This window comes from Myotis nattereri, assembly GCF_964212035.1.
Source record: "Myotis nattereri genome assembly, chromosome: 15".
NCBI lineage: Eukaryota > Metazoa > Chordata > Mammalia > Chiroptera > Vespertilionidae > Myotis > Myotis nattereri.
The window spans coordinates 50,104,613-50,128,986 of NC_138090.1; the positions used below are offsets into that span (position 1 = coordinate 50,104,613).

At 61.1% G+C, this 24,374-nt stretch overlaps 1 protein-coding gene across 1 annotated transcript; it reads left to right on the forward strand.

Annotated features, from left to right (window-relative positions):
* The first annotated feature begins 979 nt into the window (after positions 1-979).
* On the forward strand, positions 980-23,885 carry POLD1 (DNA polymerase delta 1, catalytic subunit). Its single transcript, XM_081106757.1, has 27 exons — positions 980-1,001; positions 10,034-10,239; positions 10,627-10,740; positions 11,434-11,580; positions 11,663-11,788; positions 11,859-12,027; positions 12,110-12,191; positions 12,263-12,392; positions 12,820-12,986; positions 13,246-13,350; positions 15,017-15,157; positions 15,240-15,350; positions 15,638-15,829; positions 15,948-16,036; positions 16,109-16,225; positions 16,379-16,492; positions 16,804-16,951; positions 19,458-19,553; positions 19,646-19,783; positions 20,704-20,879; positions 21,182-21,334; positions 21,447-21,549; positions 22,242-22,374; positions 22,469-22,582; positions 22,916-22,968; positions 23,058-23,155; positions 23,699-23,885. Exons 2-27 carry the CDS (start codon positions 10,035-10,037, stop codon positions 23,802-23,804), a joined length of 3,327 nt encoding a protein of 1,108 aa, XP_080962883.1. The 5' UTR covers positions 980-1,001; position 10,034; the 3' UTR covers positions 23,805-23,885.
* Positions 23,886-24,374: the final 489 nt, after the last annotated feature.

The window sequence follows — 24,374 nt, forward strand, 5'->3', positions numbered from 1 at the left end:
TCCTTCTGGTATGTATGGAGGGTTTCCCATGTGCCAAACACGATTTTAGGCACCGGAAACCAGCAAACAAGACAGAGTCCCTCAGAGGTGGCAGCGGGGGAGTGCACGGGGACAGCTAGGATGCAGGGGGATGGGGGCGGGGGCCGGAGGAGAAAGGCAAGGCTTCACAAAGATCACGTCCTAGGCGGGACCTGAACCTGAGAGCACGGGGCCTGGGCCCCCACGTTGCAGGGCACGTGCCGGGTGTGGAAGGTGAGAGGCCCTGGTGAGTTCAGCATAGGGAGGGGCACCGAGGAGTTCTCTTAGCCGGATGGGCAGCCCTGGTTGAGGGTGAGGGAGGTTTTGCTTCGAGAGATGGGCTGGTTACTGAAAGGTTATGTGGTTTGTAGGACGGGGGAGAGGGCTGCAGAGATGAGAGGAGTTACAAACGGTGAGCTGGGCACCCCACTGCTGTGCCCGTCACCCCACTGGTGTGCCCGCCCCACGCTAGGTCTAGTTTACAGATGGGGAAACTTGAGGCCGTGAGACAACAGATCAGGCCGGACCTGAGCACGTATAGCCCAGCTTCTGCAGGGAGGGCGGACGTTGGGCTGCCGGTGCTCAGCTGGTCCCCGGAAGCCCCCGCGGGCAGCAGGCGGGAGGGGTTGCGGAGGCTGCGCGCGCAGCGCCCGGGGGGCTGGGGGGGGTGGTGCCCGGGGTGGCTGCGCGCGCAGCCTTCGCGTGGCCGCGAAGCAGCCGCAAGGAGGGGCGTGGCTTTGGGCAGCATAAGTCAACAGGGGGGCGGGTGTTTTCGAGAATTTGCCTGCAATTGGAAGGAGGGGGCGTGGCCTCCCCTACTTGGAAGAAGGGGGTGTGGCCCGGTGCCGTGGTGGGCGTGGTCTAGCCCTATTTGGGCGTGAGGGGGCGTGGCCTGCTCGGCGCGCCGCGGCTCTGGGCCTGCGCGCGCTGGAGTCAGGGGTCACGGCGGCGCAGTCCGTGGCGGGAAACGCTGTTTGAAGCGGGTGAGTACAGGGACGAGGGGGGATTGCCGGGGACCCCGCCTGGCAGGGAAGGGGGCTTGAGGCGCCGGCGCGTAGGCCTGAGAGAGGGTCGTGAGGGGTCGCTAGGGCGTGGCGGCGGGAGGGACCCCCTTGGCTCGGGGGCGCGCGGGGAGATGACGGGGCCGGGGGTACCTTGGCCTGCCGCTGGGCACCCAGTCCCGGGGCACCCGGTTCCGGGGCGAGATGGGGCACGCCTTCCGGAGGGTCTTTGGGGCCACCGGATCCCGGCGGCGGGGAGGACTGAGTTGTGCACGTGGGGGCCTGGTGTGGTACTTTATTCCCCAAATACGGAGCGCTCGGTGCCGGACGGTGTTGCCGAAGCAGGGGCTGCCGCACGAACCAGTGAGAGAAGGACAGGACAGGAGGGTCGGCGGGCCCGTAGTCAGGAGCAACGGGGAAGCAGCGCTTTCAGGCTCTGATGCCTGGTCCGAAGGGGCATGAGCAGGGCACCTGCTGCCTTGGCTGCGGTGGGCAGGAATGGCCCCTCGGGGGAAGTGGCATTGGAGAGAAGTCAGCCACGTAACGAGAAACCCGGGCAGAGGGACCGTCATGTGCCAAGGCCCTGAGGTCGGAAGGGAGCAGGTGAGGGTGGGGACGAGGTGGGGAAGCAGATCCGTAGGGCAGTGGTTCTCAACCTTCCTAACGCCGCGACCCTTTAATACAGTTCCTCATGTTGTGGTGACCCCCAGCCATAAAATTATTTTCGTTGCTACTTCATAACCGTAATTTTGCTACTGTTATGAATCGTCATGTAAATATCTGACATGCTACATGTGTTTTCCGGTGGTCGCGACCCACAGGTTGAGAACCGCTGCGGTAGGGCCTTGTGAACCTTGCTGGGGGGTTTGGCTCTTATTCGGGGTTCAGCGGGGCGTCGTGGGAGGTTTTCAGCGTTGGAGCCACGTGACCCCGCCCTGCGACTTGAGAAGCTGGCCGGTGGGGAGAAGATGGAATGGTAGCTGGAGGCAAGCAGCTGGAAGGAACCTGTCAGGCTCAGGTTGTCTGTGGGGTTTGAGGCAGCAGGACGCGGGGCTGGATGGAGAAGGCCGAGGGAGAGCAGGTCTGGGGGCGCCGCTCTGCAGGCAGAGCTTTCAGCGGTTTTTAACCTATGGGTCGCGAACAATGAAAATACATCCTGCGCATCAGATATTTACATGACGATTCATAACAGTAGCAAAATTACAGTGATGAAGTCGCAATGAAAATAATTTTATGGCCGAAGCCGGTTTGGCTCAGTGGATAGAGCGTCGGCCTGCGGACTGGAAGGTCCCAGGTTCGATTCCGGTCAAGGGCATGTGCCTGGGTTGCGGGCACATCCCCAGTAGGAGATGTGCAGGAGGCAGCTGATCGATGTTTCTCTCTCATCGATGTTTCTAACTATCTCTCTCCCTTCCTCTCTGTAAAAAAACAATAAAATATATTTAAAAAAAAATAATTTTATGGTTGAGGGTCACCACAACATGAGGAGCTGTATTAAAGGGTCGTGGCATTAGGAAGCTTGAGAACCACTGGGATGGGGTGAGTGGCAGGGTTTAGAGAGGGCAGGGTGACGTCAGTGTCCTGGCTTTGCAGCCCCACCTACTCTAAGAATCTGTTGTTGCCACATCACCACCCAGGCCTCCCATCTCTTAGGTTCCTTCCCCACTGGGGGGGCTGGGGGGGGGGCCTTTGCCACACCCGTCCCTCCTGCTGCAATGCTCTTCCCTTGCTTCAGGCCTCCAGGCAGCTGCTCTGTGGCAGGTCCTGTGCTGCGCATGAGGGAACCAGTGATAATTCAGTTCAGGTGGGGAAGACTCACAGGGTTGGGACACTCGAGAGCAGTCTAAACTGGCCCTGTGCTGGGGACCCCGACATGAGCGAGACCTTGACCCTATTTTGGGGGAGCTCGCAGCCTGAAGCACTCCCAGCTTGGGGTGCACGTGTGCAATGACAGACGTGGCACAAGGCACTGTGGGAGCCCCGAGGGGGCAGAGGGTCAGTCTGGAGTGAGGTGGCCGAGAAAAAGGAGGGTTTCGTTCAGCAAACACTTCCCAAGGCCACGCCCTGTGCTGGGCGATGCAGCTCAGAGGAGCGCCAGGCCCTGCCTTGCCCTCTGAGGGGTCCCTGTCTGAGACACAGGCCCGAGGGTCCCCGGCATGACAAGGGCAGCAGGAGGCGGGGAGGCCCGGGCTCTGCCCTGTGTACCTTACCCGGTGCGCCCGGAGGCCGGCACTCTGGAGTCCTGGTTAGCCGTAGGCTCCGCAGTCTGCCTGCCTGGCTGGGACCCTGGCTTTCCCCTCTGAGCTACCTGTGCCGCCTTGGGCAGGTAGCTTCCCCTCTCTGGGCCTGGGTCCCAGTAATTGTATGTGTTGGAGGGTAACGACAGCACCTCCCTCAGAAGTTTTTGTGACAATTCCATGCGTGCCCTCCTTCATTCTTCTGGAAGCTGTTTATTGAGTGTGTCCTCTGTCCCAGGCGCTTGGCAGGTGCATGAGACACAGCAGGAAACAAAAGATCTAGTCCCTGCTCTCAGAGCTCCCGTTCTCCCTGTGGGGACAGGCAGGAAGTGAGACCGATAAGCCATGGTTCTCAGACTTGAGCGCCGAGGGCCGGATTCAGTGGGTCCGGGCAGCGGCCCGACCGTTAGCATTGCAACCAGTTCCCACCCAGGGCTCAGGCTGCTAATCCAGGGGCCGCACTTGGAGAACTCGGAGAACTGATACAGGGCACCAGACAGTCACAAGTGGCAGCAAGAAAAATAAAGCAGGGAAAGGGGTTGGAGGTGTCAGGATGGGGCGGTGGGGCTGCACTTTTAAACAGGACTCACTGAGACTGACATTTGAACAAAGACCGGAAGGAGGGGAGAGAGGACGCCATAGTGCCATCTGGGGGAGAACATTTGGCCGGGCAGCGGGAGCAGCCTGTGCAAAGGTCCTGAGGCAGGGACTAAGCCTGGCGTGCTTCAGGAGCAGAGAGAAGGCAAGTGGCTGGAGCCGAGTGAGCAGGGGGGAGAGAGTGGGAGGTGGTGTCTGAAAGGAAACGAGGCGATTGTGCAGGGTCTTGGGGGCCACGATGAGGACTTTAACTCAGCGTGAGACGGGCCTCGGGGGTGGGCTCTGAGCAGAGAAGGGATGGGCTGATCAGACATATTTGTATAGGATCCTGCTGACTGCTGTGTGGAGAATACACTGAGGGGGGCGGGGTGGAATGAGGGAGCCCTGGAAAGGCTCTTTACTCATTCAACAGGTATTTCTTTTTATTTTTTTAAAAATATTTTATTGATTTTTTTTTACAGAGTGAAAGGGAGAGGGATAGAGAGTTAGAAACATCGATCAGCTGCCTCCTGCACACTCCCTGCTGGGGATGTGTCCGCAACCCAGGTACATGCCCTTGACCGGAATCGAACCTGGGACCTCTCAGTCCGCAGGGTGACGCTCTATCCACTGAGCCACACCGGTTAGGGCTCAACAGGTATTCCTCGAGGACCCTCTCTGTCCGACACTAGTAGACGCCTGCCGTATTTCAGTAAACAAACAGACGGGTCCTGGCCCTCACAGCTCATCTTCCAGCAGGGGGAGACAGACCAACAGCAATGTGCAAAATAAAGAAGCCAGCAGCAGCCTGAGGGAACAGAGGGGCCAGGCGGGTAGCCGGGGGCTGAGAAGCTGTGGGACTTAGGTCTCTTGGGAGGCAGAGCTGACGGGATTTGCAGAGAGAGTGAGCACGTGGCCTGAGGGGAAGAGAGAAGTCGGGGTGACCCCACATTAGCTGGCCTGATGGGAGCTGTCATTTGTTGAATAGGGGGAGACAGTCCATGAGGTGCAAGGAGCAGGTTTGGGGCGAGATCAGGGGCTGGTTTTGGAGTCTGAGGTGCCCAGAGAGACGTCCCCACAGTGGGCAGCTGGACCGGTCAGCCTGGAGCCCGAGGAGCGGTCGGGGCCAGAGACACAAAGGCAGGAGTGATCGGCATGGAGATGACATTTAAAGCCACAAGGTTAGCCCTGGCCGGTGTGGCTCAGTGGTTGGAGCATCCTCCCGTGCACCGAAAGGCTGTGGGTTCAATTCCCATCAGAGCACATACCCAGGTTGCGGGTTCGATTCCTGGTTGGGGTGCGTACAAGAGGCAACCGATGGATGTTTCTCTTTTACATCGAAGCTTCTCTTTCTCCCTCTCCCTTTCTCGATCTCTAAAAGCAATTAACACACACACACGCACACACACACACACGCACACACAATGCCGTGCAGTTAGGTGAAGTGCAGTGAGCACCGAGGGAGTGCGGGTCACAGAGAAACCAGCACTGACCCAGAGCGGGCACTCCGCATTGTGTTACTGCCGCGGGCGCTGCTCAGGATCTGCTGCCGAAGGGCTGGGAAGGGAGTACAGTTTGCCAGGCTCCCGTCTGGTGCCAGGCCAGCTGAGGGAACACACAGGGGCCTCCTTCCTTCTAACGCTGCCTTGCCTGAGGGTGCATTTAGGATGGTGCCGGGGATAGGGACCTCCACTTTGCTGCTAGTGACACCTTCCCTCCCGCCACACCCCGCTGGCCACAGCCCATGGACCCAGGGCAGCCCCCTTGTGCCTTTCTCTGCCAGGTCAGGCCAGGCCTCTCCTCGGGGCTCCTGTAAGCCCCTCAGCTTCCCGTGTCCCGCATTTTCTTAAACAACTTTTTATTTTTTTAAACAAATATATTTTATTGATTTTTTACAGAGAAGAAGGGAGAGGGATAGAGAGTTAGAAACATCAATGAGAGAGATCGATCAGCTGCCTCCTGCACGCCCCCTACTGGGGATGTGCCCGCAACCAAGGTACATGCCCTTGACCAGAATCAAAACCGGGACCCCTCAGTCCGCAGGCTGACGCCCTATCCACTGATCCAAACCGGTCGGCTTAAACAACTTTTTGAGTCCAAAAGATAACACTCTAAGTCCACCCTTCTGTGCCTTGCTTTCGCTCCCTAACAATGCGTCTTTGAGAGCCCTCCAGGTTAGCACACAGAGCGCTTCCTCATTCCTTTATCCAGCTGCATAATATTCCACGGGGCGGAATTAATGGGATTTATTCAAACAGTCCCCCAGGGGAGAACATTTAGGTGGTTTCCAGTCTTTTGAGATGGCAAACAATGCCGCCGGAAATAACCTCGTAAATGCAGTTTTTCATTGTGCGATAGTGTATCTGCAGCATAAACCCCTGGATGTGGGATGATGGCCGCCCCCCCTTTTATGTTTTTAATTGGGGTCTGATTTGCATAAAGTGGCATGCACGGTCTCGAGCGTACAGTTGGATGTACAGTATGTTGCTCTCACCCAGAAAATTCCCCCATGGCCCTCCCCAGTCAGTCTCCCACCAGAAGCAGCCGCTAGCCTGGACTCTAGCATCAGAGGTCAGTCAATGCTAGAACCCTGTGTAATGCCGTCATACAGTATATACTCAGTTTTTAAAAATCGATGTGGAGTGTCAGCCTGTGCACTAAAGGGTCGCAGGCTCGATACCTGGTCACAGACACGTACCTGGGTTGGGGTTTGCTCCCCACCCCAATCAGGGAGCGTGCGGAAGGCACCAGTCGATGTGTCTCTCTCTCTTGCATCAATGTTTCTCTCTCCCTCCCTCCTTTCTCTGAAGAGCAATGGAAAAAATATCCTCAGGTGAAGATTAACAAAAAAGGAAAGAAAATTGAGGTGAAATTAACTATCTTAAAGTGCACAGCCAGTGGCATTTAGGACATTCACAGTCTTGTGCAGCCACCACCTCTCTAGTTCTAGAACATTCCCATTAGCCCAGAATGGAAGAACATTCCCCTTCCCATTTGCAGTCACTCCCACCTTCCCCAGTGTGCACTCATGTGCCTGGCTTCTCTTACACGTTTGAGATACGTCCATCCTGTGTGTATATCAGTAGCTGCCTCTTTTTATATATATATATATATTATTGATTTCTCCACAGAGAGGAAGGGAGAGTGACAGAGAGCCAAAAACATCGATGAGAGAGTAACATCGATCGGCTGCCTCCCGCACACCCCCCACTGGTGACGTGCCCCCAACCAAGGCATATGCCCTTGACCAGAATCGAACCTGGGACCCTCCAGTCCGCAGGCCGACGCTCCATCCACTGAGCCAAACCGGTCAGGGCAGCTGCCTCCTTTTTAATGCTGAGAGATAATTCCATTGTGGACCGACATTTGCTGTAACACATCCCGGTCCAGAATTTTTCTGTGATGTCATGGTCTAGGCCAGTGGTTCTCAACCTTCTGGCCCATTAACTACAGCTCCACATGTGGTGACCCAACCATAGAATTATTTTCGTTGCTACCTCATAACTGTCATGTTGCTACTGTGATGAATCGTCCTGTAAATATCTGATATGCAGGATGGTCTTAGGCGACCCCTGTGAAAGGGTCGTTCGACCGCCAAAGGGGTCGCGACCCACAGGTTGAGAACCGCTGGTCTAGGCTAAACTCTGTAACAGAGGTTCCAAAGCACAGTGGCCCAGACAGGACACCAATCTGTGTAGCCACATAACTATGCAAAGGCAGGCAGGTGTGCTCCAGAGGCTGCTGAGGGCCCAGGTTCCCTCCGTCTTGTCGCTCTGTGTGCCCTGCAGTGTTGCCCTTGTCCTGGTGGTCAAGGTTGGCTCGTGGCCACCACACTCACGCTCCGGCCGCCTGGAAGGGGGCAGAAAGAGGATGGAGGGCAGGCTTCCTCTTCGGGCTGTCCTGAACGTCGCACTCCTTACAGTCACCCTAAGTCCGTGAGCTAGAACTTGATCCTGTGACCACCATCTAGCAGTGCATCCTGGGAAATGTAGTCTTGAGCTTGTCGGCTTGTGGTGCCTCCAAGACGAAGGATGTGTTGCCAAAGAAAGGACCAAAGGGAGACGGGATCTGGGGGGTAGTTATGGGATCCGGAGGTGTTCCCTTGACCCTGGGACAGCTGATTTGTCCCGAACCCCCTCCTCCCTCCCGTCTGGGGCTGGGATCTGCTGTAGGTTTCTGTAATCCCCTGTCTCAGCCAGGGAGACACATACTGTTTTACAATTCCTCATTTCTTTCTCTCTCTCCCCTGCTCCCTCCCTCCCTCCCTTCCCTTTTCCCTTTCATATTAATCCTCACTCAAGGATATTTTCCCATTGATTTTTAGAGACAGTGAAAGAGAGGGAGAGAGAGAAGCATTTATGTGAGAAAGACACATTGATTGGTTGCCACTCGCACATGCCCCAACTGGGGCTGGGGATCGAAGCTGCAGTTCAGGTACATGCCCTTGACTGGGAATGGATCCTGTGACCCCTCTGTGCACGGCCAGCACTATCCACTGAGCCACACCAGCTAGGGCTACAACTTTTTCTTTGTAAATAATTTCAAATGTATAGGAAGGTATACGACAAAGAACACTTGTTCACCCTTCACCCAGCGTCACCTGTTTTCACATTCTACCCTGTTTGTGTTATGATTTGCATGCACACTTCAAAAAAACACTTTCAGAGTAGCTTGTATACATCATGGCCATTTACCCCTGAATACCTGAGTGTGTTTCCTTAGAATATTCTCTTACTGGGTCACAGTGAAGTTACCAAATCGAATAGGCTTATCCTGAGTGCAGTCTTCAGTCTACCAGAGGATGTGTACCTTTATATCAATATATGTTGTCAAGCCCTAGCCGGTTTGGCTCAGTGGATAGAGCGTCAGCCTGTGGACCAAAGGGTCGCAGGTTTGATTCCGGTCAAGGGCACGTACCTCGGTTGCAGGCTCCTCCCCAGCCCTGGCCCTGGGGGTCAGTGGGGGCTGGGTGAGGGCTCCTGTCCTCACCACGGCCTCCCACGGGGATGCGTACAGGGGGCAACCAACTGATGTGTTTCTCTCACATCAGTATTTCTCTCTGTCTCTCCCTCTCCCTTCCACTCTCTCTAAAAATCAATGGAAAAATATCCTCGGGTGAGGATTGAATATATATATCTTGTTAAAATAATAATTTCTGCCGAAACCGGTTTGGCTCAGGGGATAGAGCGTCGGCCTGCGGACTGAAAGGTCCCAGGTTCGATTCCGGTCAAGGACATGTACATGGGTTTCGGGCACATCCCCAGTAGGAGGTGTGCAGGAGGCAGCGGGTCGATGTTTCTCTCTCATCGATGTTTCTGACTCTCTATCCCTCTCCCTTCCTCTCTGTAAAAAATCAATAAAATATATTTTAAAAAAATAAAATAAAATAATTTCTGATAGGTTACAATGAAGAAGACCACACTGAGAGGCCAGATGATGATGACCACCCCATCAGTACCGCATTGACACTTCCAAAAACACTGAATATTGAAAACTTCCTAAGCAGATACTCTCAAGGTTTTATTATTATTATTATTTGCGTAACTAATTCGCTTCATTGTACTGATGGGGCGGTCGTCATAATCTGGCCACTCAGTGTAGAAACGTACGTAAGTTATGATGACACGTGCGTATTACATACGGGAGCAGCGGGAGTGAAAGCAGAGGTGGCAGTACCTTGCGGCCTGGGGAGGTGGGGGAACGGTGCACATTCAAAGTAAGAAGGGCTTTTGCTTTTGTGTTTAACGGGACGGGAGCCTCTGAAGTGTGTTCGGCTGGGACGGGACCCGGTCAGATTGGTGTTTCAGCCACTCGCGGGCGCCCAGCGCAGTGACTGGCCCAGAGGAGGCACCTCCCAGCCGCTGGGTGAACAGGGGCCGGGCCGTGGGTGATGCTGGGTGATGGGTAGGCGAGGATCTCGGGGGCAGCTGGTAGGAAAGAGAGGAGAGAGCTGAGGACCAAGGCTGTGCCGGAGAGGGGGCATCCGGTCTGCAGGGGCAGGCGAACGGGTGAAAGGATGTGGAGGGCTGGGGCATGAGGAAAGGGTCAGACGGGTGGCAGTGGGCATAGTTACACTGATGGTGACTGCGCGTCGGGGATGCGCCAGCTCCTGTGAGCCCGCAGAGCTCTGAGGCTCAGCCACGGGTGCTCGGAGGCCGTGGGGGGGACAGGAGCCCTCACCCAACCCCCACTGGCCCCCAGGATGTATGACAAGCGGCGGCCGGGCCCGGGGGCCGGGGCCGGGGTGCCCCCGAAGCGGGCCCGCGGGGGCCTCTGGGATGAGGATGAGGCCCCTCGGCCATCCCAGTTTGAGGAGGAGCTGGCGCTGATGGAGGAGATGGAGGCCGAGCGCAGGCTGCAGGAGCTGGAGGAGGAGCTGCAGTCGGCCCAGGAGGGGGCTGCCGACCGTGAGACCTGGAGCGGGAGCCCCCACCCCCACCCCCCCACCCCCCCACCCCCCGCCCTTCTTGCCTCTGAACTGAGAGTCAGCCACAGAGCTGACCTGTATCCTCTGACCTCTGGCCCACTTTGGGCTCCACATCGGGCTGGCCTTTGACCCCGTGCCAGTATGCCCCCTCTGTTGTCTGCTGCTTTTACTCTGACCTTGACCCCTTGGCCTGGCAATCTCTTCCGAGTTTCCTGCCTGATCTAAGCCACCACCTCCACGGACCTTCCTTTTGCACTTTGGGAAGCCGCCTGGGCCGGGCTGGGAGGGAGGGTGGTTATTTACGTCTGAGGGAGGATCCCGGCTCCACTTAGTGTCATGTCATCCACCCCTGCCCCCACCCCCCCAGGGCACTTCTCCCCGACAGCCAGAGATGCCCGCTGGCTTCGGCCCACCCCACCTTCCCTGGACCCCCAGACGGAACCCCTCATCTTCCAGCAGTTGGAGATCGACCATTATGTGGGTGAGTTTGGGGACAGGCCCGGAGGGTGGCAGGTGGGGCCCTGGGCTCCTGGGGGGAGCAGGGCCCTGGTCAGCCCCTCTGGCTCTGTGTGTGGGAGGAGCTGGCCCAGGAGACCAGGGCTGTGTGCTGGAGGGGCAGGGCTGGGGCTGCCCAGGCTGGGCAACGAGGAGTCTGGCGAGGGGGTCGGGGTGCCTGTGCCAGGGGCTGGGGTGGGGAGGGGGCTATGACTGCAAAGGGGCGGCTCAAGGGAGCTATTTAAAATGACAGCTAGCCAGTTTGGCTCAGTGGATAGAGCATCGGACTGAGGACTGAAGGGTCCCGGGTTCGATTCCAGTCAAGGGCATGTGCCTCTGTTGCAGGGGTTGCAGGTCATTCCCCAGTTTTGGTGGTGATTGCACGAACCTACACCCATGTTCAAGTTCATAACAACACATGCAACACACCGAGTCCATTTTCCTTTTTCAAAGATTTTTTTTTTTTTTTCATTAACAGGTGGGGGCTCCCTCAAGCTGTGGGTGGGAAATGGACCACAGGGGCAGGTGGAAACAGAGGGGCTGAGACGACCCATGAGAAGCTGATGTGGGCGGAAGGGCTTCAAGCTGCAGGAATGGGGGCTGTGCTCCCAGGGCGGGAGGGGCCGGGGGACCCTTTGAGGAATGTGAGGAGCACCTGCCTTGCCTGTCCCCTCCCCAGGCCCAGCACGGCCCCTGCCTGGGGCGCCTGCACCCTCCCGCAGCTCCGTGCCTGTGCTCCGCGCCTTTGGGGTCACCGATGAGGGCGTCTCCGTCTGCTGCCACATCCACGGCTTCGCCCCCTATTTCTACACCCCAGCGCCCCCGGGTGAGTGGCCCGGCCCAGGAGACCCCTCTCCCTCCTGACCACCTGGTGGCCCCTGCGTTCCTGACCAGCCCTCCCCCCCCAGGCTTTGGGCCCGAGCACCTCGGTGACCTGCAGCGGGAGCTGAATGGGGCCATCAGCCGGGACCAGCGCGCGGGCAAGGAGCTACAGGGGCCGGCCGTGCTGGGCGTGGAGCTGTGCTCCCGAGAGAGTGAGTGCCACCCGGGGCTGAGCCGGTGGGGTCCCCCTGGGCCGGTGCCAGCCTCCTCTGTCCCCTGCAGGCATGTTCGGGTACCATGGGCACGGCCCCTCGCCGTTTCTGCGCATCACCCTGGCTCTGCCCCGCCTCGTGGCCCCCGCTCGCCGCCTCCTGGAGCAGGGAGTCCGTGTGGCAGGCCTGGGCACCCCCAGCTTTGCGTCCTATGAGGCCAACGTTGACTTTGAGATCCGGTACCAGCCCCCACCTCGCTTCTCCGCCCTCCGCCCCACTCCCCCCAGCTGGTCTCGGCCCACTGACCTCATCCCCCTCCAGGTTCATGGTGGATGCGGACATCGTGGGCTGCAATTGGCTGGAACTGCCCGCTGGGAAATACGTCCTGAGGCCGGAGGGGAAGGTGCGGACCTGCCAGGGGTGGGGGACAGGGAGCCGGGGACCCAGCAGCCACTGACACGCCTGTCCCCGCAGGCCACACTGTGTCAGCTGGAGGCAGACGTACTGTGGTCAGACGTGGTCAGCCACCCGCCAGAAGGGCAGTGGCAGCGAATCGCACCCCTGCGTGTGCTCAGCTTTGACATCGAGTGCGCCGGCCGCAAAGGTCTGTCCCCAGGGCGTGGGCTCCCCTTCCCTCCCTTTAGATCCGTGACTTGCCAGTCTCGCCCTGGGTCCCCGTGCTTCTGGGGAAAGAGGGAGTAAACATGCAGGTGTTTGGGTTATTGTAAGACTCGAGGGTGGTGGTGAGGGCGCTCCAGACGGGGTGCGAGTGGGGAGAGCATTTCCCACAGAGAGAGCAGCAAGTGCAAAGGTCCTGGGGCAGGACCATCCCCATCTGTGTGGGGGAGAGAAGGCAGGAGGTGAAGGCAGAGGGGAGCCAGGATGGATCTGGCGGGGTCTGTGGGCAGTCGGGAAGGAGCGGGGTAGACAGGCCAGGGGAGATTTAGAGGTGTCGCCCCCTGGTGTGTCCTGAGAGCGAGGAGGGGTCAGGTCCCCACATCCCCTCCCTCCCTCCCTCCCTCCCTGTGCAGGCATCTTTCCTGAGCCCGAGCGGGACCCTGTGATCCAGATCTGCTCGCTGGGCCTGCGCTGGGGCGAGCCGGAGCCCTTCCTGCGCCTGGCGCTCACCCTGCGGCCCTGCGCCCCCATCCTGGGTGCCCAGGTGCAGAGCTACGAGCGGGAGGAGGAGCTGCTCCAGGTGACTCGTTCGCGTCCCCCCCCGTTTTCCTGAGCGCCCCCACCCGAACCTTCATAGCCCAGGCTCCCCTGATCCCGAGACTCACGTCCAAGAGTTCAGACCCCTTCACACTGAGGGGTGAGCTTCCAGCAGCCCCTGCCAGGTCTTTCTACCACGAGCAGGAGGGCTTCCAGAACATTCCAGGATCGGGGGGGACTGGGGCAGGGGGTGACCAGGAGGACAAGCAGAGTGACCCTGCGTGTGCCTCCGCCCCCGCCAGGCCTGGTCGACCTTTATCCGCACCATAGATCCCGACGTGATCACCGGCTACAACATCCAGAACTTCGACCTACCCTACCTCATCTCCCGGGCCCAGCACCTCAAGGTAGGGCAGGCCACGGCGGGGGAGGCTCGCCTCAGACAGCGCCCTACACCTACCCCCACCCTCTCCCTGTAACTCTGTCCCCACGGAGGTCCACCTGGCTCTGCACCTGCCGCCCCAGCGGCAGATCTTCTAGGCTTTAACATATGTGAGCAACAAATAAAGAACCGGGGCGCTGGCTGGTTTGCTCAGTGGTTAGAGTGTTGGCCCGTGGGCCAAAGGGTCACAGGTTCCATTCCCGGTCAAGGGCACATACCTCAGGTGCAGGTTCCCCAGCCCCCGTAGGGGCACTTGCAGGAGGCAACCAAACTATGTGTCTCTGTCATGTTGGTGTTTCTCTCTCTCCCCCTCCTCCCTCCATCTCTCTCTCGCCCTCCTCCTTCCCCTCCACTCTCTCTAGAAATCAGTGGAAAAAATATCCTCGGGTGAGAATTAACAAATAATAATAAATAAAATAAGAAGATGGGGTCCTGGCCAGTGTGGCTCAGTTGGTCGCAGGTTGTCTTGTGCATGGACAGGTTGCCGGTTCGATTCCCAGTCAGGGCACATGCCCGGGCTGTGGGCTCGATTCCTGGTGGGGGGCATGCAGGAGGCAGCTGATCAGTGGTCTGCTCTCACATCAGTGTTTCTCTCTCTTCCTACCCCTTCCTCTCTCTCCAAAAATCAGTTAAAATAATTTTTTTTAAAAAATATATTTTTATTGATTTCAGAGGGAAAGGGAGAGGGAGATAGAAACATCAGTGATGAGAGAGAATCATTGATCGGCTGCCTCCTGCACGCCCCTTACTGTGGATCGAGCCCACAACCTGGGCATGTGCCCTTGACCGGAATCGAACCCGGAACCCTTCAGTCTGCAGGCTGACGCTCTATCCACCGAGCCAAACCGGCTCGGGCTAAAATAATCAACCAATAAGGAAATGGGGGTGTTCCTTGAAGTGTGTGGTGAGACCCGGATGCTCATTGAGTCCCAGCTCAGGGTATGAGGTGTGTTCAGACGAGCTGCCTGGAGGCTGCAAGTCCAAGATCCGGGTGCTGCAGGCTCAGTGCCCTCTGAGGCCTCCTGGCGTCTGCTGGCCTCAGGGCTCCTGGGTTTAGATGGCGCTCTCCCGCCTCCGCTGCACCCACCTCTGCGCCTCTCTGCTCAGATCACCCCTTCTGAGGATCGAGGCATATTGGGTCAGGCTCCCCTCCCTTTGCCCTGTGGCTCCAGCCCAGCTCAGGCCTCTGCTCTCTGCCTGGCCACTCCCAGGCGACCGTCTCCAGGGCAGACGCCTCTCCTGACCCCAGACCTGGTTCTCTGTGCCAACCCCGTGCTCCCACCTGGCCCTTCCCCAGGCCCCCACCCCGTGCACCCACCACCTTCCCACTGAGCTTGGCGTTATCCCACCTGCTCCTCCGGCTCCCCATCTGGGTGCAGCCCTCCAGCCATTTGAGCCGTCCTTGCCCCCTTTACCCTCACAGCCCTCAGGCCCCTGGCTCTCCCGGTCCGGTCTCCCGTCCTCCCCTCTAGTCCACACCTGCCCAGCCCCGGCCCCCTGGCCCCTCCAGCCGGAAGAGCTGTGTTGTGGGGAGTGGCATGGGTGGTCCGGTCTCCATTCCTCTGGCACAGGCCTGGGATCCCGGGTCAGGCGCCCGACCCCGTCTGCAGCTCCACCTGCTGTGCCCTCAGGTGCAGGACTTCCCCTTCCTGGGCCGTGTGGCTGGCCTCCGCTCCACCATCCGGGACTCGTCCTTCCAGTCGAAGCAGACTGGCCGGCGGGACAGCAAGGTGGTCAGCATGGTGGGCCGCGTGCAGATGGACATGCTGCAGGTGCGGCCCGGCCGGGTGGGGGGGCCTCGTCCTTGTGGGGCCGCTGCCCGGGGCCTGTGCCCACCCTGCGCCTCTGCCCCAGGTGCTGCTGCGGGAGTACAAGCTCCGCTCCTACACGCTCAACGCCGTGAGCTTCCACTTTCTGGGGGAGCAGAAGGAGGACGTGCAGCACAGCATCATCACCGACCTGCAGGTGAGCCTCAGCCGTGACCTCTGACCCCACCTCCTGCCCCTGATCTACTCCTCTGACCTTGGGCTTCAGCCTGTGCTCCTACCTTCACCTTGGCCTCCTGCCCCTAACCTCTGACCTCGCCCTGCAGATGTCATTTTTCTGCCCACTCACATGACCTTGATTCTGTACTTGTCTACACCAGCCTTTCAGACTCCCTCCCACCTGTCAACTCCCTGACCTCTGCCTGCTCCCGCCCGCCCAGACCCTGGCCCTCCCCACCCCCCGACGCCATCGGTGTCTGTCCCCAGAACGGGAACGACCAGACGCGCCGCCGCCTGGCAGTGTACTGCCTCAAGGACGCCTTCCTGCCGCTGCGGCTGCTGGAGCGGCTCATGGTGCTGGTGAACGCCATGGAGATGGCGCGCGTCACCGGCGTGCCCCTCGGCTACCTGCTCACCCGCGGCCAGCAGGTCAAGGTGGTGTCGCAGCTGCTGCGGCAGGTCAGTGGCAGAGCCCAGGGCGGGTTTCTGGCCCTAGCGGCGGCCCCTCCCTCTGCCTGTTCCCATGGGGCTGCCCTGTCGGCGCCCACCCTCCGTTTCCTGCCTTCTCCCCGCCCAGGCCATGCGCGAGGGGCTGCTGATGCCCGTGGTGAAGACAGAGGGTGGTGAGGACTACACGGGAGCCACGGTCATCGAGCCCCTGAAAGGGTGAGCCCCCTGGCCGGGCGGGGCTGGTGTGGGGGTGGCGAGCGGTCTCGCCCTGACTGCTGCCACTCCCAGGTACTACGACGTCCCCATCACCACCCTGGACTTCTCCTCGCTGTACCCGTCCATCATGATGGCCCACAACCTATGCTACACCACGCTCCTGCGGCCCGGCGCCGCCCAGAAACTGGGGTACGGCACCCCCTCGGCATGAGGGCCCCAAGACTGCCAGGGCCGGGCTCAGGCAGGGTGGGGTGGGGGACAGAAATAGTGCGGAGGGGAGAGGCCGGGGGGGAGGTGCCGAGGAGGAGGCCGGGCGTCACCCCCTGCCATCCCCCCACCCAGCCTGACTGAGGACCAGTTCATCAAGACGCCCACCGGGGACGAGTTTGTGAAGACGTCGGTGCGCAAGGGGCTGCTGCCCCAGATCCTGGAGAACCTGCTCAGCGCCCGGAAGAGGTGGGCTCCGGCCCCCCCGCCCACCCTGCTCAGAGCTCGGACCTGCTGAGGCTCCCCCGTGGGTGACCCTGTCCCTCGTGGGTCCCCGCGCTGCTGGGCACCTTCACTTTGTCTGTGTGGGAATTAGAACGAGTCGCCCCCTCTGGCAGCTCCCCTTCGCCCCTGTGCCTGCTGCCCCTGTGCAGTACACAGCACACCCAGCCACACACGCACCCCTTCCCAGAGAGGCACCCTGACCGCATGCCCAGACCCGGGCCTCGTCTCCCCGAGACCTGGGCGCCACCTGAGTGCCGTGCTTCCCCTCCCCCCAGGGCCAAGGCCGAGCTGGCCAAGGAGACAGACCCCCTGCGGCGGCAGGTCCTGGATGGGCGGCAGCTGGCGCTGAAAGTGAGCGCCAACTCTGTGTACGGCTTCACCGGCGCCCAGGTGGGCAAGCTGCCGTGCCTGGAGATCTCCCAGGTGAGTGCTCAGGCCCCGCGGCGGGCAGCTGGGGTCGGACAGCACCTTCTGGGAGAACCAGGGCCCGCGGGAGGGGCCGCCCGCTCGCCAGCCTTTTGGAGAGGGTGCTTGAGTGATGGGTCCGTTCTGTTGTTCACCAAATACTTGCCAGGCTGCCAGCGGTTGGGCCTTGTGCCCTGTGGGTCCAGCAGGTGGCAGGGCCAGGGAGAGTTCCTGCACAGGGAACCCTCATGCAGTGCCCAGCCCTTCGGGGACACAGCCCGTGGGCGTGAATGCGTACGGGAAGGCAGGCGTTGCCAGGGCCCTGCAGACACATGGGCAGGGCAGGCAGAGGCTGAGGGCTGTGGGGGAGAGCAGAGGCTTTGCTCATTCTTCATCTGCCACCGTCACCCCCATGTCCCCAGCAGCTGCACCCTAGCCCACATCCTCCCCGGTCCCCATGGGGGTGGGGGAGTGGCGGGCAGGCCCCCCTCCCTCCTGCTCATGGGAGAACAAGGCCAGTCTCTGCTGGGGGTCGGGTCCTGGGGCAGGACGGGGGGTCACCCACAGCACAGTCAGGCTCACCCATGGGTTGCTGTGTGTCCTTGGTCACCGTCAGATTAGACAGGAGGGTCCCCCCTCCAGCGGTGAGGTCCCCCCTGGGGATGTTGAGTGGGTGCTCGGTTAGTGCTCTGTGCTGAGGAGGAACTGGGCCCGTGGCCTCCCTCCCCACCCCCAGTAGCATCCTAGGCCTGTTTACTGGAGGCAGCTGTGCTCCCGGGACAGGAAAACAGACCCCAGCGAGACCACAGAGGCTCTGAGGTTCTGCCCAGCTGGGAGCGGCGCCTCAGCTCGCGGCCCAAGAGGTCCTTTGAAAAGTCTTCCTGTCCAGACTTGGTTACCTCCAGCCATGGGGAGCTCCCTCCCTGCCTGGCCATTGTGCGAGGCCTCTAGGCGAAAGGTTTGGAGGAATCCCCTCCCACATGCAGTTCAGTGGTGCCCCCGAGACCCCTCAGATCCAGTGATTGACTAGAAGGACTCAGAGATCTCAGAAGAGCCGTTTACTCACAGTTATGATTTGATACAGTGAAAGGAGAGGGATTAACACCAGCCGAAGGAGGAGGCCCGTGGGGCAGGGTCCGGAGACCAGGCACAGCGTCCGTGACTGCTTATTCCTCCCGTCGTGCGTGGCGCATCCCCGGGGTGAGGCCCACAGGGAGGCTGGTCCCGGAGGCGTGGCTGACCCCTGTGTGGCTGACGGGTCCTCCGCCCATGTCGGGGTCAAGCTGATACCATGTGGCCCCAGGTGAACAAAGACTCTCATCAGGCAGGACATTCCAAGGGCGAGAAGCTCACTCCCAGGGGCTAACCAATCGCCATTGACTACCCAGTCCCGGGCTTCCCTCAGCCCCTGGGTGTTTGGCCCTTAGGGTTTAGCACAGCCGTGGGCAAACTACGGCCCGCTGAATAAAACTAAAAAAAAAAAGACCGTACCCTTTTATGTAATGATGTTTACTTTGAATTTACATTAGTTCACACAAACACTCCATCCATGCTTTTGTTCCGGCCTTCGGGTCCAGTTTAAGAACCCACTGTGGCCCTCGAGTCAAAAAGTTCGCCCACCCCTGGTTTAGCCCCTGAGCAAGGCCCGGTGGGAAAATGCGGCTCTGCTCCCCCGGGACCCAGGGCTCCGTCAGCGGGGACTGCCGCTTCCTGGCCGTGTCGCTAGGTCTTTTCCCTCTCCGTTCCTCCCCTCTGTTTCTTAGCTTCTTTCCTTATTTCTGCCTCAAGTGTTTGGGAGCAGGGAGATGGAATAATTTTAAAATACGAAATCATTCCAGAAAAAGGTAGGAAAGCAAAAGGGACATGGAACGGTGGAACAAATAAAAGGCTGATTAAGTGAAGTGGTGGATTGAAGTCCAGAGCTAATGAGTAATTAATTACACTAAATGTAAGTGGCCTAAATGCTCTAGTTAAAAGACAAAGCTTTTCTGACTGGACCCAAACAAACAAAAACAGAAGAATCACACCCATCTTTCCTTACCTGTGCCCCTCCTCCCTCCCCCAGCCTCAGTGTCCTTATTTGTAAAGTAAGACTTGGAAAGGTACATTTCTTCATGGAGCTGGTGCAGACCCCTCCCTGGGGGCATTGGGCTGTGTGGTGTCATTCCCAGTTGCCCAAAGATGGGGGGTGGGGGAGGGAGGCCCTGCTGACTTGGGGGGAAGAGGCCATGAACATCAGTGGTCACGGCACCCCTGCGGAGAGAGACCCCGAGCTCACGGCTGCTTCTGGCTGCAGCACCTCCACTCGATGCAGCTCTTCCTCCTCCGCCAGGAGCCCGCTCTTCCCCACAGACCGCTGCGGACCAGCTCAGTAGCCCCGCTTGGCAGATTGGGAAACGGACGCACAAAGGGATAGAATGGCTTGCCCAGGCCCACACCTACAAGGAGCCGTGGAGGTGGGCCCCCAAGTGCGTGTCCGCTGCACACGGCTCCTGGGCCCTCACCGCGATTCTCTCCCCAACAGAGCGTCACCGGGTTCGGCCGCCAGATGATTGAGAAAACGAAGCAGCTGGTGGAGTCCAAGTACACAGTGGAGAACGGCTACAGCGCCAGCGCCAAGGTCAGGGCCACCCCGCCCGCTGCCCGGAACGGGCCTGGGATGGGCCTGGTGCGGGGAGCACGGGCCCGCGGTCACACGCCCCTCCCCGCCAGGTGGTGTACGGCGACACCGACTCCGTCATGTGCCGATTTGGTGTCTCCTCCGTGGCGGAAGCAATGGCTCTGGGGCGGGAGGCTGCAGACTGGGTGTCCGGCCACTTCCCCTCCCCCATCCGGCTGGAGTTTGAGAAGGTAAGGCCCCTCGCCCTGGGCTTGGGGTGGGCAGGTGAGGGAGGGTCTTGGCAGTTGCAGGGGGGCCTCTTTCTCAGGGTGCCTGCAAAGCTCACAGATGCCTACATTTGGGGTTCCCCTGGTCAGCATCTGGGAAACCCCAGTGTTGGCAGGGTCTTCCTTTTGGGGTGCCCGATTGGGGTACTCGGGGTGTCCTGCTCTTTGGGTTCATGGGCCCCGTGTCAAGGTGTTTTGCTGCCGGATCCTCCTGAGTTTGGGGCCTTGGCTATCAAAACCGCCAAAGCCTGGGCTCCGCACGCTGCGTGCTGTTTTGTGACAACCGGTCCGTCTCGGGGCGCCTCTGGTGTGGTTTCCCAGCACCTGTCTGGGGGTCTGTCCTGGGTGGCGGGGACTCTGACAGGCCAGGCCTGGGTCAGGGAGCCATTGTCTGGGGTTCCCGGCTCCTGGTGTGTGACAGGCTGGGATGGGGGGCTCTCACCGGACTTTATCCTCAGGGTTCAAACCAGGTCAGGCCAGGGGCACCCCTGCTCTTGGAATCAGAGCCTCCCAGTTTGGGAGGTCTGTGCCTCGGGGCTCACTCCAGGCCTCGTCTCCTCTCCGGGGGTGCCCCCTTCTGCCTCAGCTTCTGCCCCAGACCCAGATTTGGGGCTTTCAAGGCTTTAGCCCAGAGTCTGGATCTCATATTTGGGGCCTGTTTCTAGGTTTGTCCCAGCCTCTGTTTTAGACTTGGGGACCCTGGTCTGGGGTTCCCTGGAAAGCTGAGGGTGTTCCTGGGCTCAGGTGTTGGGGTCTCAGGGTCCAGTCCCCCAGGCATCCCAACCCTACATCTCAGGAACCATACCTGCCTGTCACTTTCTGGGGGGTGTCTCAGGATTGGACACCCTGCAGTCTCAGGGGCCTCAGCCACGGGTCCCCCCCAGGTCTACTTCCCTTACCTGCTCATCAGCAAGAAGCGCTATGCTGGCCTGCTCTTCTCCTCCCGGCCCGACACCCATGACCGCATGGACTGCAAGGGCCTGGAGGCTGTGCGCAGGGACAACTGCCCCCTGGTGGCCAACCTCGTCACCGCCTCACTTCGCCGCCTGCTCATCGACCGGTGTGTGAGATGAGACCCCTGGATCCAGACCCCAGTCCCCCTCCCTCAGGCCCGGGAGCCCGCCCCTCCTCCCTTGGGGACACGGGAGTCAGGCCCGCTTTTCCTCAGTGAGAAGCTTTTCCTCAGCGAGAAGCGGTGGGAGGCGTGTGGGGTTGGGCAGCTGTGGGGTTGTAGCCTGTGGCTGAGCAGACGCCCTCGTCCTGGACCTCAGCCCGGAGCCCGTCCTCGTCCCCAGCCTTGGGGGCGTGGAGGTGCCAGCCTGGCCCTCAGCAGCCACTGGAGATGCCCCATCTGGCCCACAGAGACCCCGAGGGCGCCGTGTCCCACGCACAGGACGTCATCTCGGACCTGCTGTGCAACCGCATCGACATCTCGCAGCTGGTCATCACCAAGGAGCTGACCCGCGCGGCCGCCGACTACGCTGGCAAGCAGGCCCACGTGGAGCTGGCCGAGAGGTCCGCTGGGGGCCTGGCCGCCCAGAAACAGCCCCTCCAGCCCTCCGAGCCCACCACTTCCTGGCCCCGCCCCCCTGCCGTCCACCTGCCCTCACCCACCCTCTCCCCGCAGGATGAGGAAGCGGGACCCCGGGAGCGCGCCCAGCCTGGGAGACCGGGTGCCCTACGTGATCATCGGGGCCGCCAAGGGCGTGGCTGCCTACATGAAGTCCGAGGTCAGGCCCACCTGGCTGCCCGCCGCCCAGCCCGCCCGCTCTCACTTCTGCTTTCCGCGGTGGGAAGGTGTTTCCCTCTCTGGGCCCCGTGGGGCCCTGCCAGCCGCCCCAGCACACCCGGGCGTCGGCTCCAGGATGCTCTGCTCCCAGCCGCCTGTGCCCGCTGGAGGGTGCCCCCACCCCAGTGTCTGACCTCTCCCTCGCTCCCCCTGGCGAGGGGTTCAGCCTCGCTGCACAGGGCGTCCCTCCATCTCTGTCTCCGTGTCTGTGTCCCCTTCTGTCTCCTTGGCCCTCGTTCTCCAGCCTCTGGGTCCCTGAGATCTGTACCCTCCATCCTGCTCAGACGTCTGTAACCTCTGACCTAGTTCTTGTCCCCCTTCATCCTTCATCGCTGTGACCTCTGACCCTTCCTTGATTACCTGAGGGCCCCACCTATGGACCTCAGCATGGATCACAGAGCCTGTGGCCAGGGACCCCCAATGACCTATGACCCCATCCCAGACCCCCCACCCCCTTCCTGGATGCCGCTCCCCACAGGGCAGCGCTGTGCCCAGGAACGGCCGCACACCACGGTCCCAGTCATGACTGGGGGAGCCCTGGGTGTTCTCAGTGCTTGTTGCCCCCGTGTCCTCTGTCCCAGGCCCAGTCCCTCCACGGCTCTGGCCTGGGGTGACCCTGCGCTCTGCCCGCAGGACCCCCTGTTCGTGCTGGAGCACAGCCTGCCCATCGACACGCAGTACTACCTGGAGCAGCAGCTCGCCAAGCCGCTCCTGCGCATCTTCGAGCCCATCCTGGGCGAGGGCCGCGCCGAGGCCGTGCTGCTGCGTACGGGATGCCCCGGGTGGGGGGCGCGCAGGGGTGCCTGGGGCCGGGGGGCACCAGCCCACGCCTGTTCTCACCCCTCACCCCTCACCTGCAGGGGGGGACCACACACGATGCAAGACTGTGCTCACCGGCAGGGTGGGCGGCCTCCTGGCCTTCGCCAAGCGGCAGAGCTGCTGTATCGGCTGCCGCACTGTCCTCAGCCACCAAGGTGAGCCGTCCCAGCCCCGCCCCTGCCCTCCATCCACCCCCGGGGCCCCCGAGGTCCCCGGCCCCTGCCCCACAAGCTGGCACTGCTGCCCAGATGGGGTCTCCCCTGGGTGGGGGTCTCCTCTCTGCAGTCACCCCAAGAGGGGGGTCCTGGCCCCCCACCCCAGGAGTTCCCCAGGGAGTTTTCCCCCCACACACTCTCTCCCTTGTTCTCCGTCTGTGGGGACTTTCAGAAGTCGGGATGGGCAGCGGGCGGGGAAGGGGCAGGGGTGGGGTGGCCTGGGCCCTGGCTCGGCCCCAGCTCCCCCATTGCCCCCCCCCCTCCCCCCCGCAGGAGCCGTGTGCAAGTTCTGCAAGCCCCGGGAGTCGGAGCTGTATCAGAAGGAGGTGAGGGTCGGGGAGGGTTGGGGCGAGGGGCCGGCCTGGGCTGCTACTGAGCCCCCCTCCCCCCCCCCCCCCCCCCCCCCCGTCCGCAGGTGTCACACCTGAACGCCCTGGAGGAGCGCTTCTCGCGCCTGTGGACGCAGTGCCAGCGCTGTCAGGGCAGCCTGCACGAGGATGTCATCTGCACCAGGTGCGCAGCCCGTGGCCCCGGGTCCCTCCATGCTCCCCAGACCTGGGGAGCTGGGCCCCAACTCCAGGGTCTCAAGCAGCCCCACCCCCACTTCCCTTCTGGCTGCAGAGTCCCCTGACCTCAGTGTCATGGCTGCAAAACAGGCCGTGCGCACCCAGCCCTCCCAGGGGTCGGGGTGGGGAGCCACTGAGTGGGGCAGGGTCGGGCGCCCAGTATCTGCCCCAGGGGAGATGGCTGCCCCGACCCCCTCCCCCAGGGTGGGGCTGGGCTTTCCCCAGGGAACGGGTGGGCGGGGCGGGTTCCCACGCCAGGTGACAGGTGATATACGGCTGTGGCCCAGCGCCTCCGCGGGCACCCGCTGTTATCGCTCCCCCCCATGCCCGCTGAGCAAACAGCCCCACACGGGAGGGGGGCGGGTGGGCAGCAGGCCGGGGCCAAAGTCCTGGGAACGGTCCGCTCCATCCTGGGGCTGGGCATCGGGCCTGCTGCAGCCCGGGCAGCCGCCCTGGCCCTGGCCCTGACCCGCCCGCCTGCCGCCCGCAGCCGGGACTGCCCCATCTTCTACATGCGCAAGAAGGTGCGCAAGGACCTGGAGGACCAGGAGCAGCTTCTGAGGCGCTTCGGGCCCCCTGGCCCCGAGGCCTGGTGACCCCTGACCTCCGCAGGCTTCCCAGGAGGGCCCTGCCGGCGGGGACCGGTGGAGAACTAATAAAGTTTGGACCTTTTGTTACCTGGTGCTTTGTGTTTGGTGTCTGGGGGGGGGACAAAGTCCACGGTCAGGCCCTGACCCCCAGGTGCCCCACTGGACGCCTCCCCCTGTGCAGGGCACCTGGGCTCCCGCCCCACTGCCAGCCCTCACAGGCCCGGCCTGCCTCAGTCTCCCCCCGGAGCCTGAGTGGGCATCTCTGGGCACCCACTCCCCTGCCGACAGCTCTGCTCTGCCCAACGCCCCCTCCGTGCGGCAGCTGGCCCTCCAGGTGCTGGCCCGTTTCCTCCAGGCCTGGGGCAGCCCCGGCTCGCGGGCTCCCACTCCCCACGACCCAGGGGACCCCCCTCCGTGTCCCACACCCACGATGTTTCCACCTTAGGGTCCCTCATCCGCATTGGGCCTGGGTTTTCCTCAGGGACACGCCCCCCTGCTTTGACCCCCACTTCACTGGCCAATGACCCCTTTTAGGGTCCCCCAAGTCCAGCTCCTCTCCACCCCTCAGGGTTACCC

Coding starts and splice junctions, on each gene's coding strand:
- POLD1 (XM_081106757.1), top strand. CDS start 10,035: ATGTATGACAAGCGGCGGCCGGGCCCGGGGGCCGGGGCCGGGGTGCCC. Junction 11,581..11,662: donor CTACACCCCAGCGCCCCCGG/GTGAGTGGCCCG, acceptor CTCCCCCCCCAG/GCTTTGGGCCCGAGCACCTC. Junction 16,037..16,108: donor GTCATCGAGCCCCTGAAAGG/GTGAGCCCCCTG, acceptor TGCCACTCCCAG/GTACTACGACGTCCCCATCA.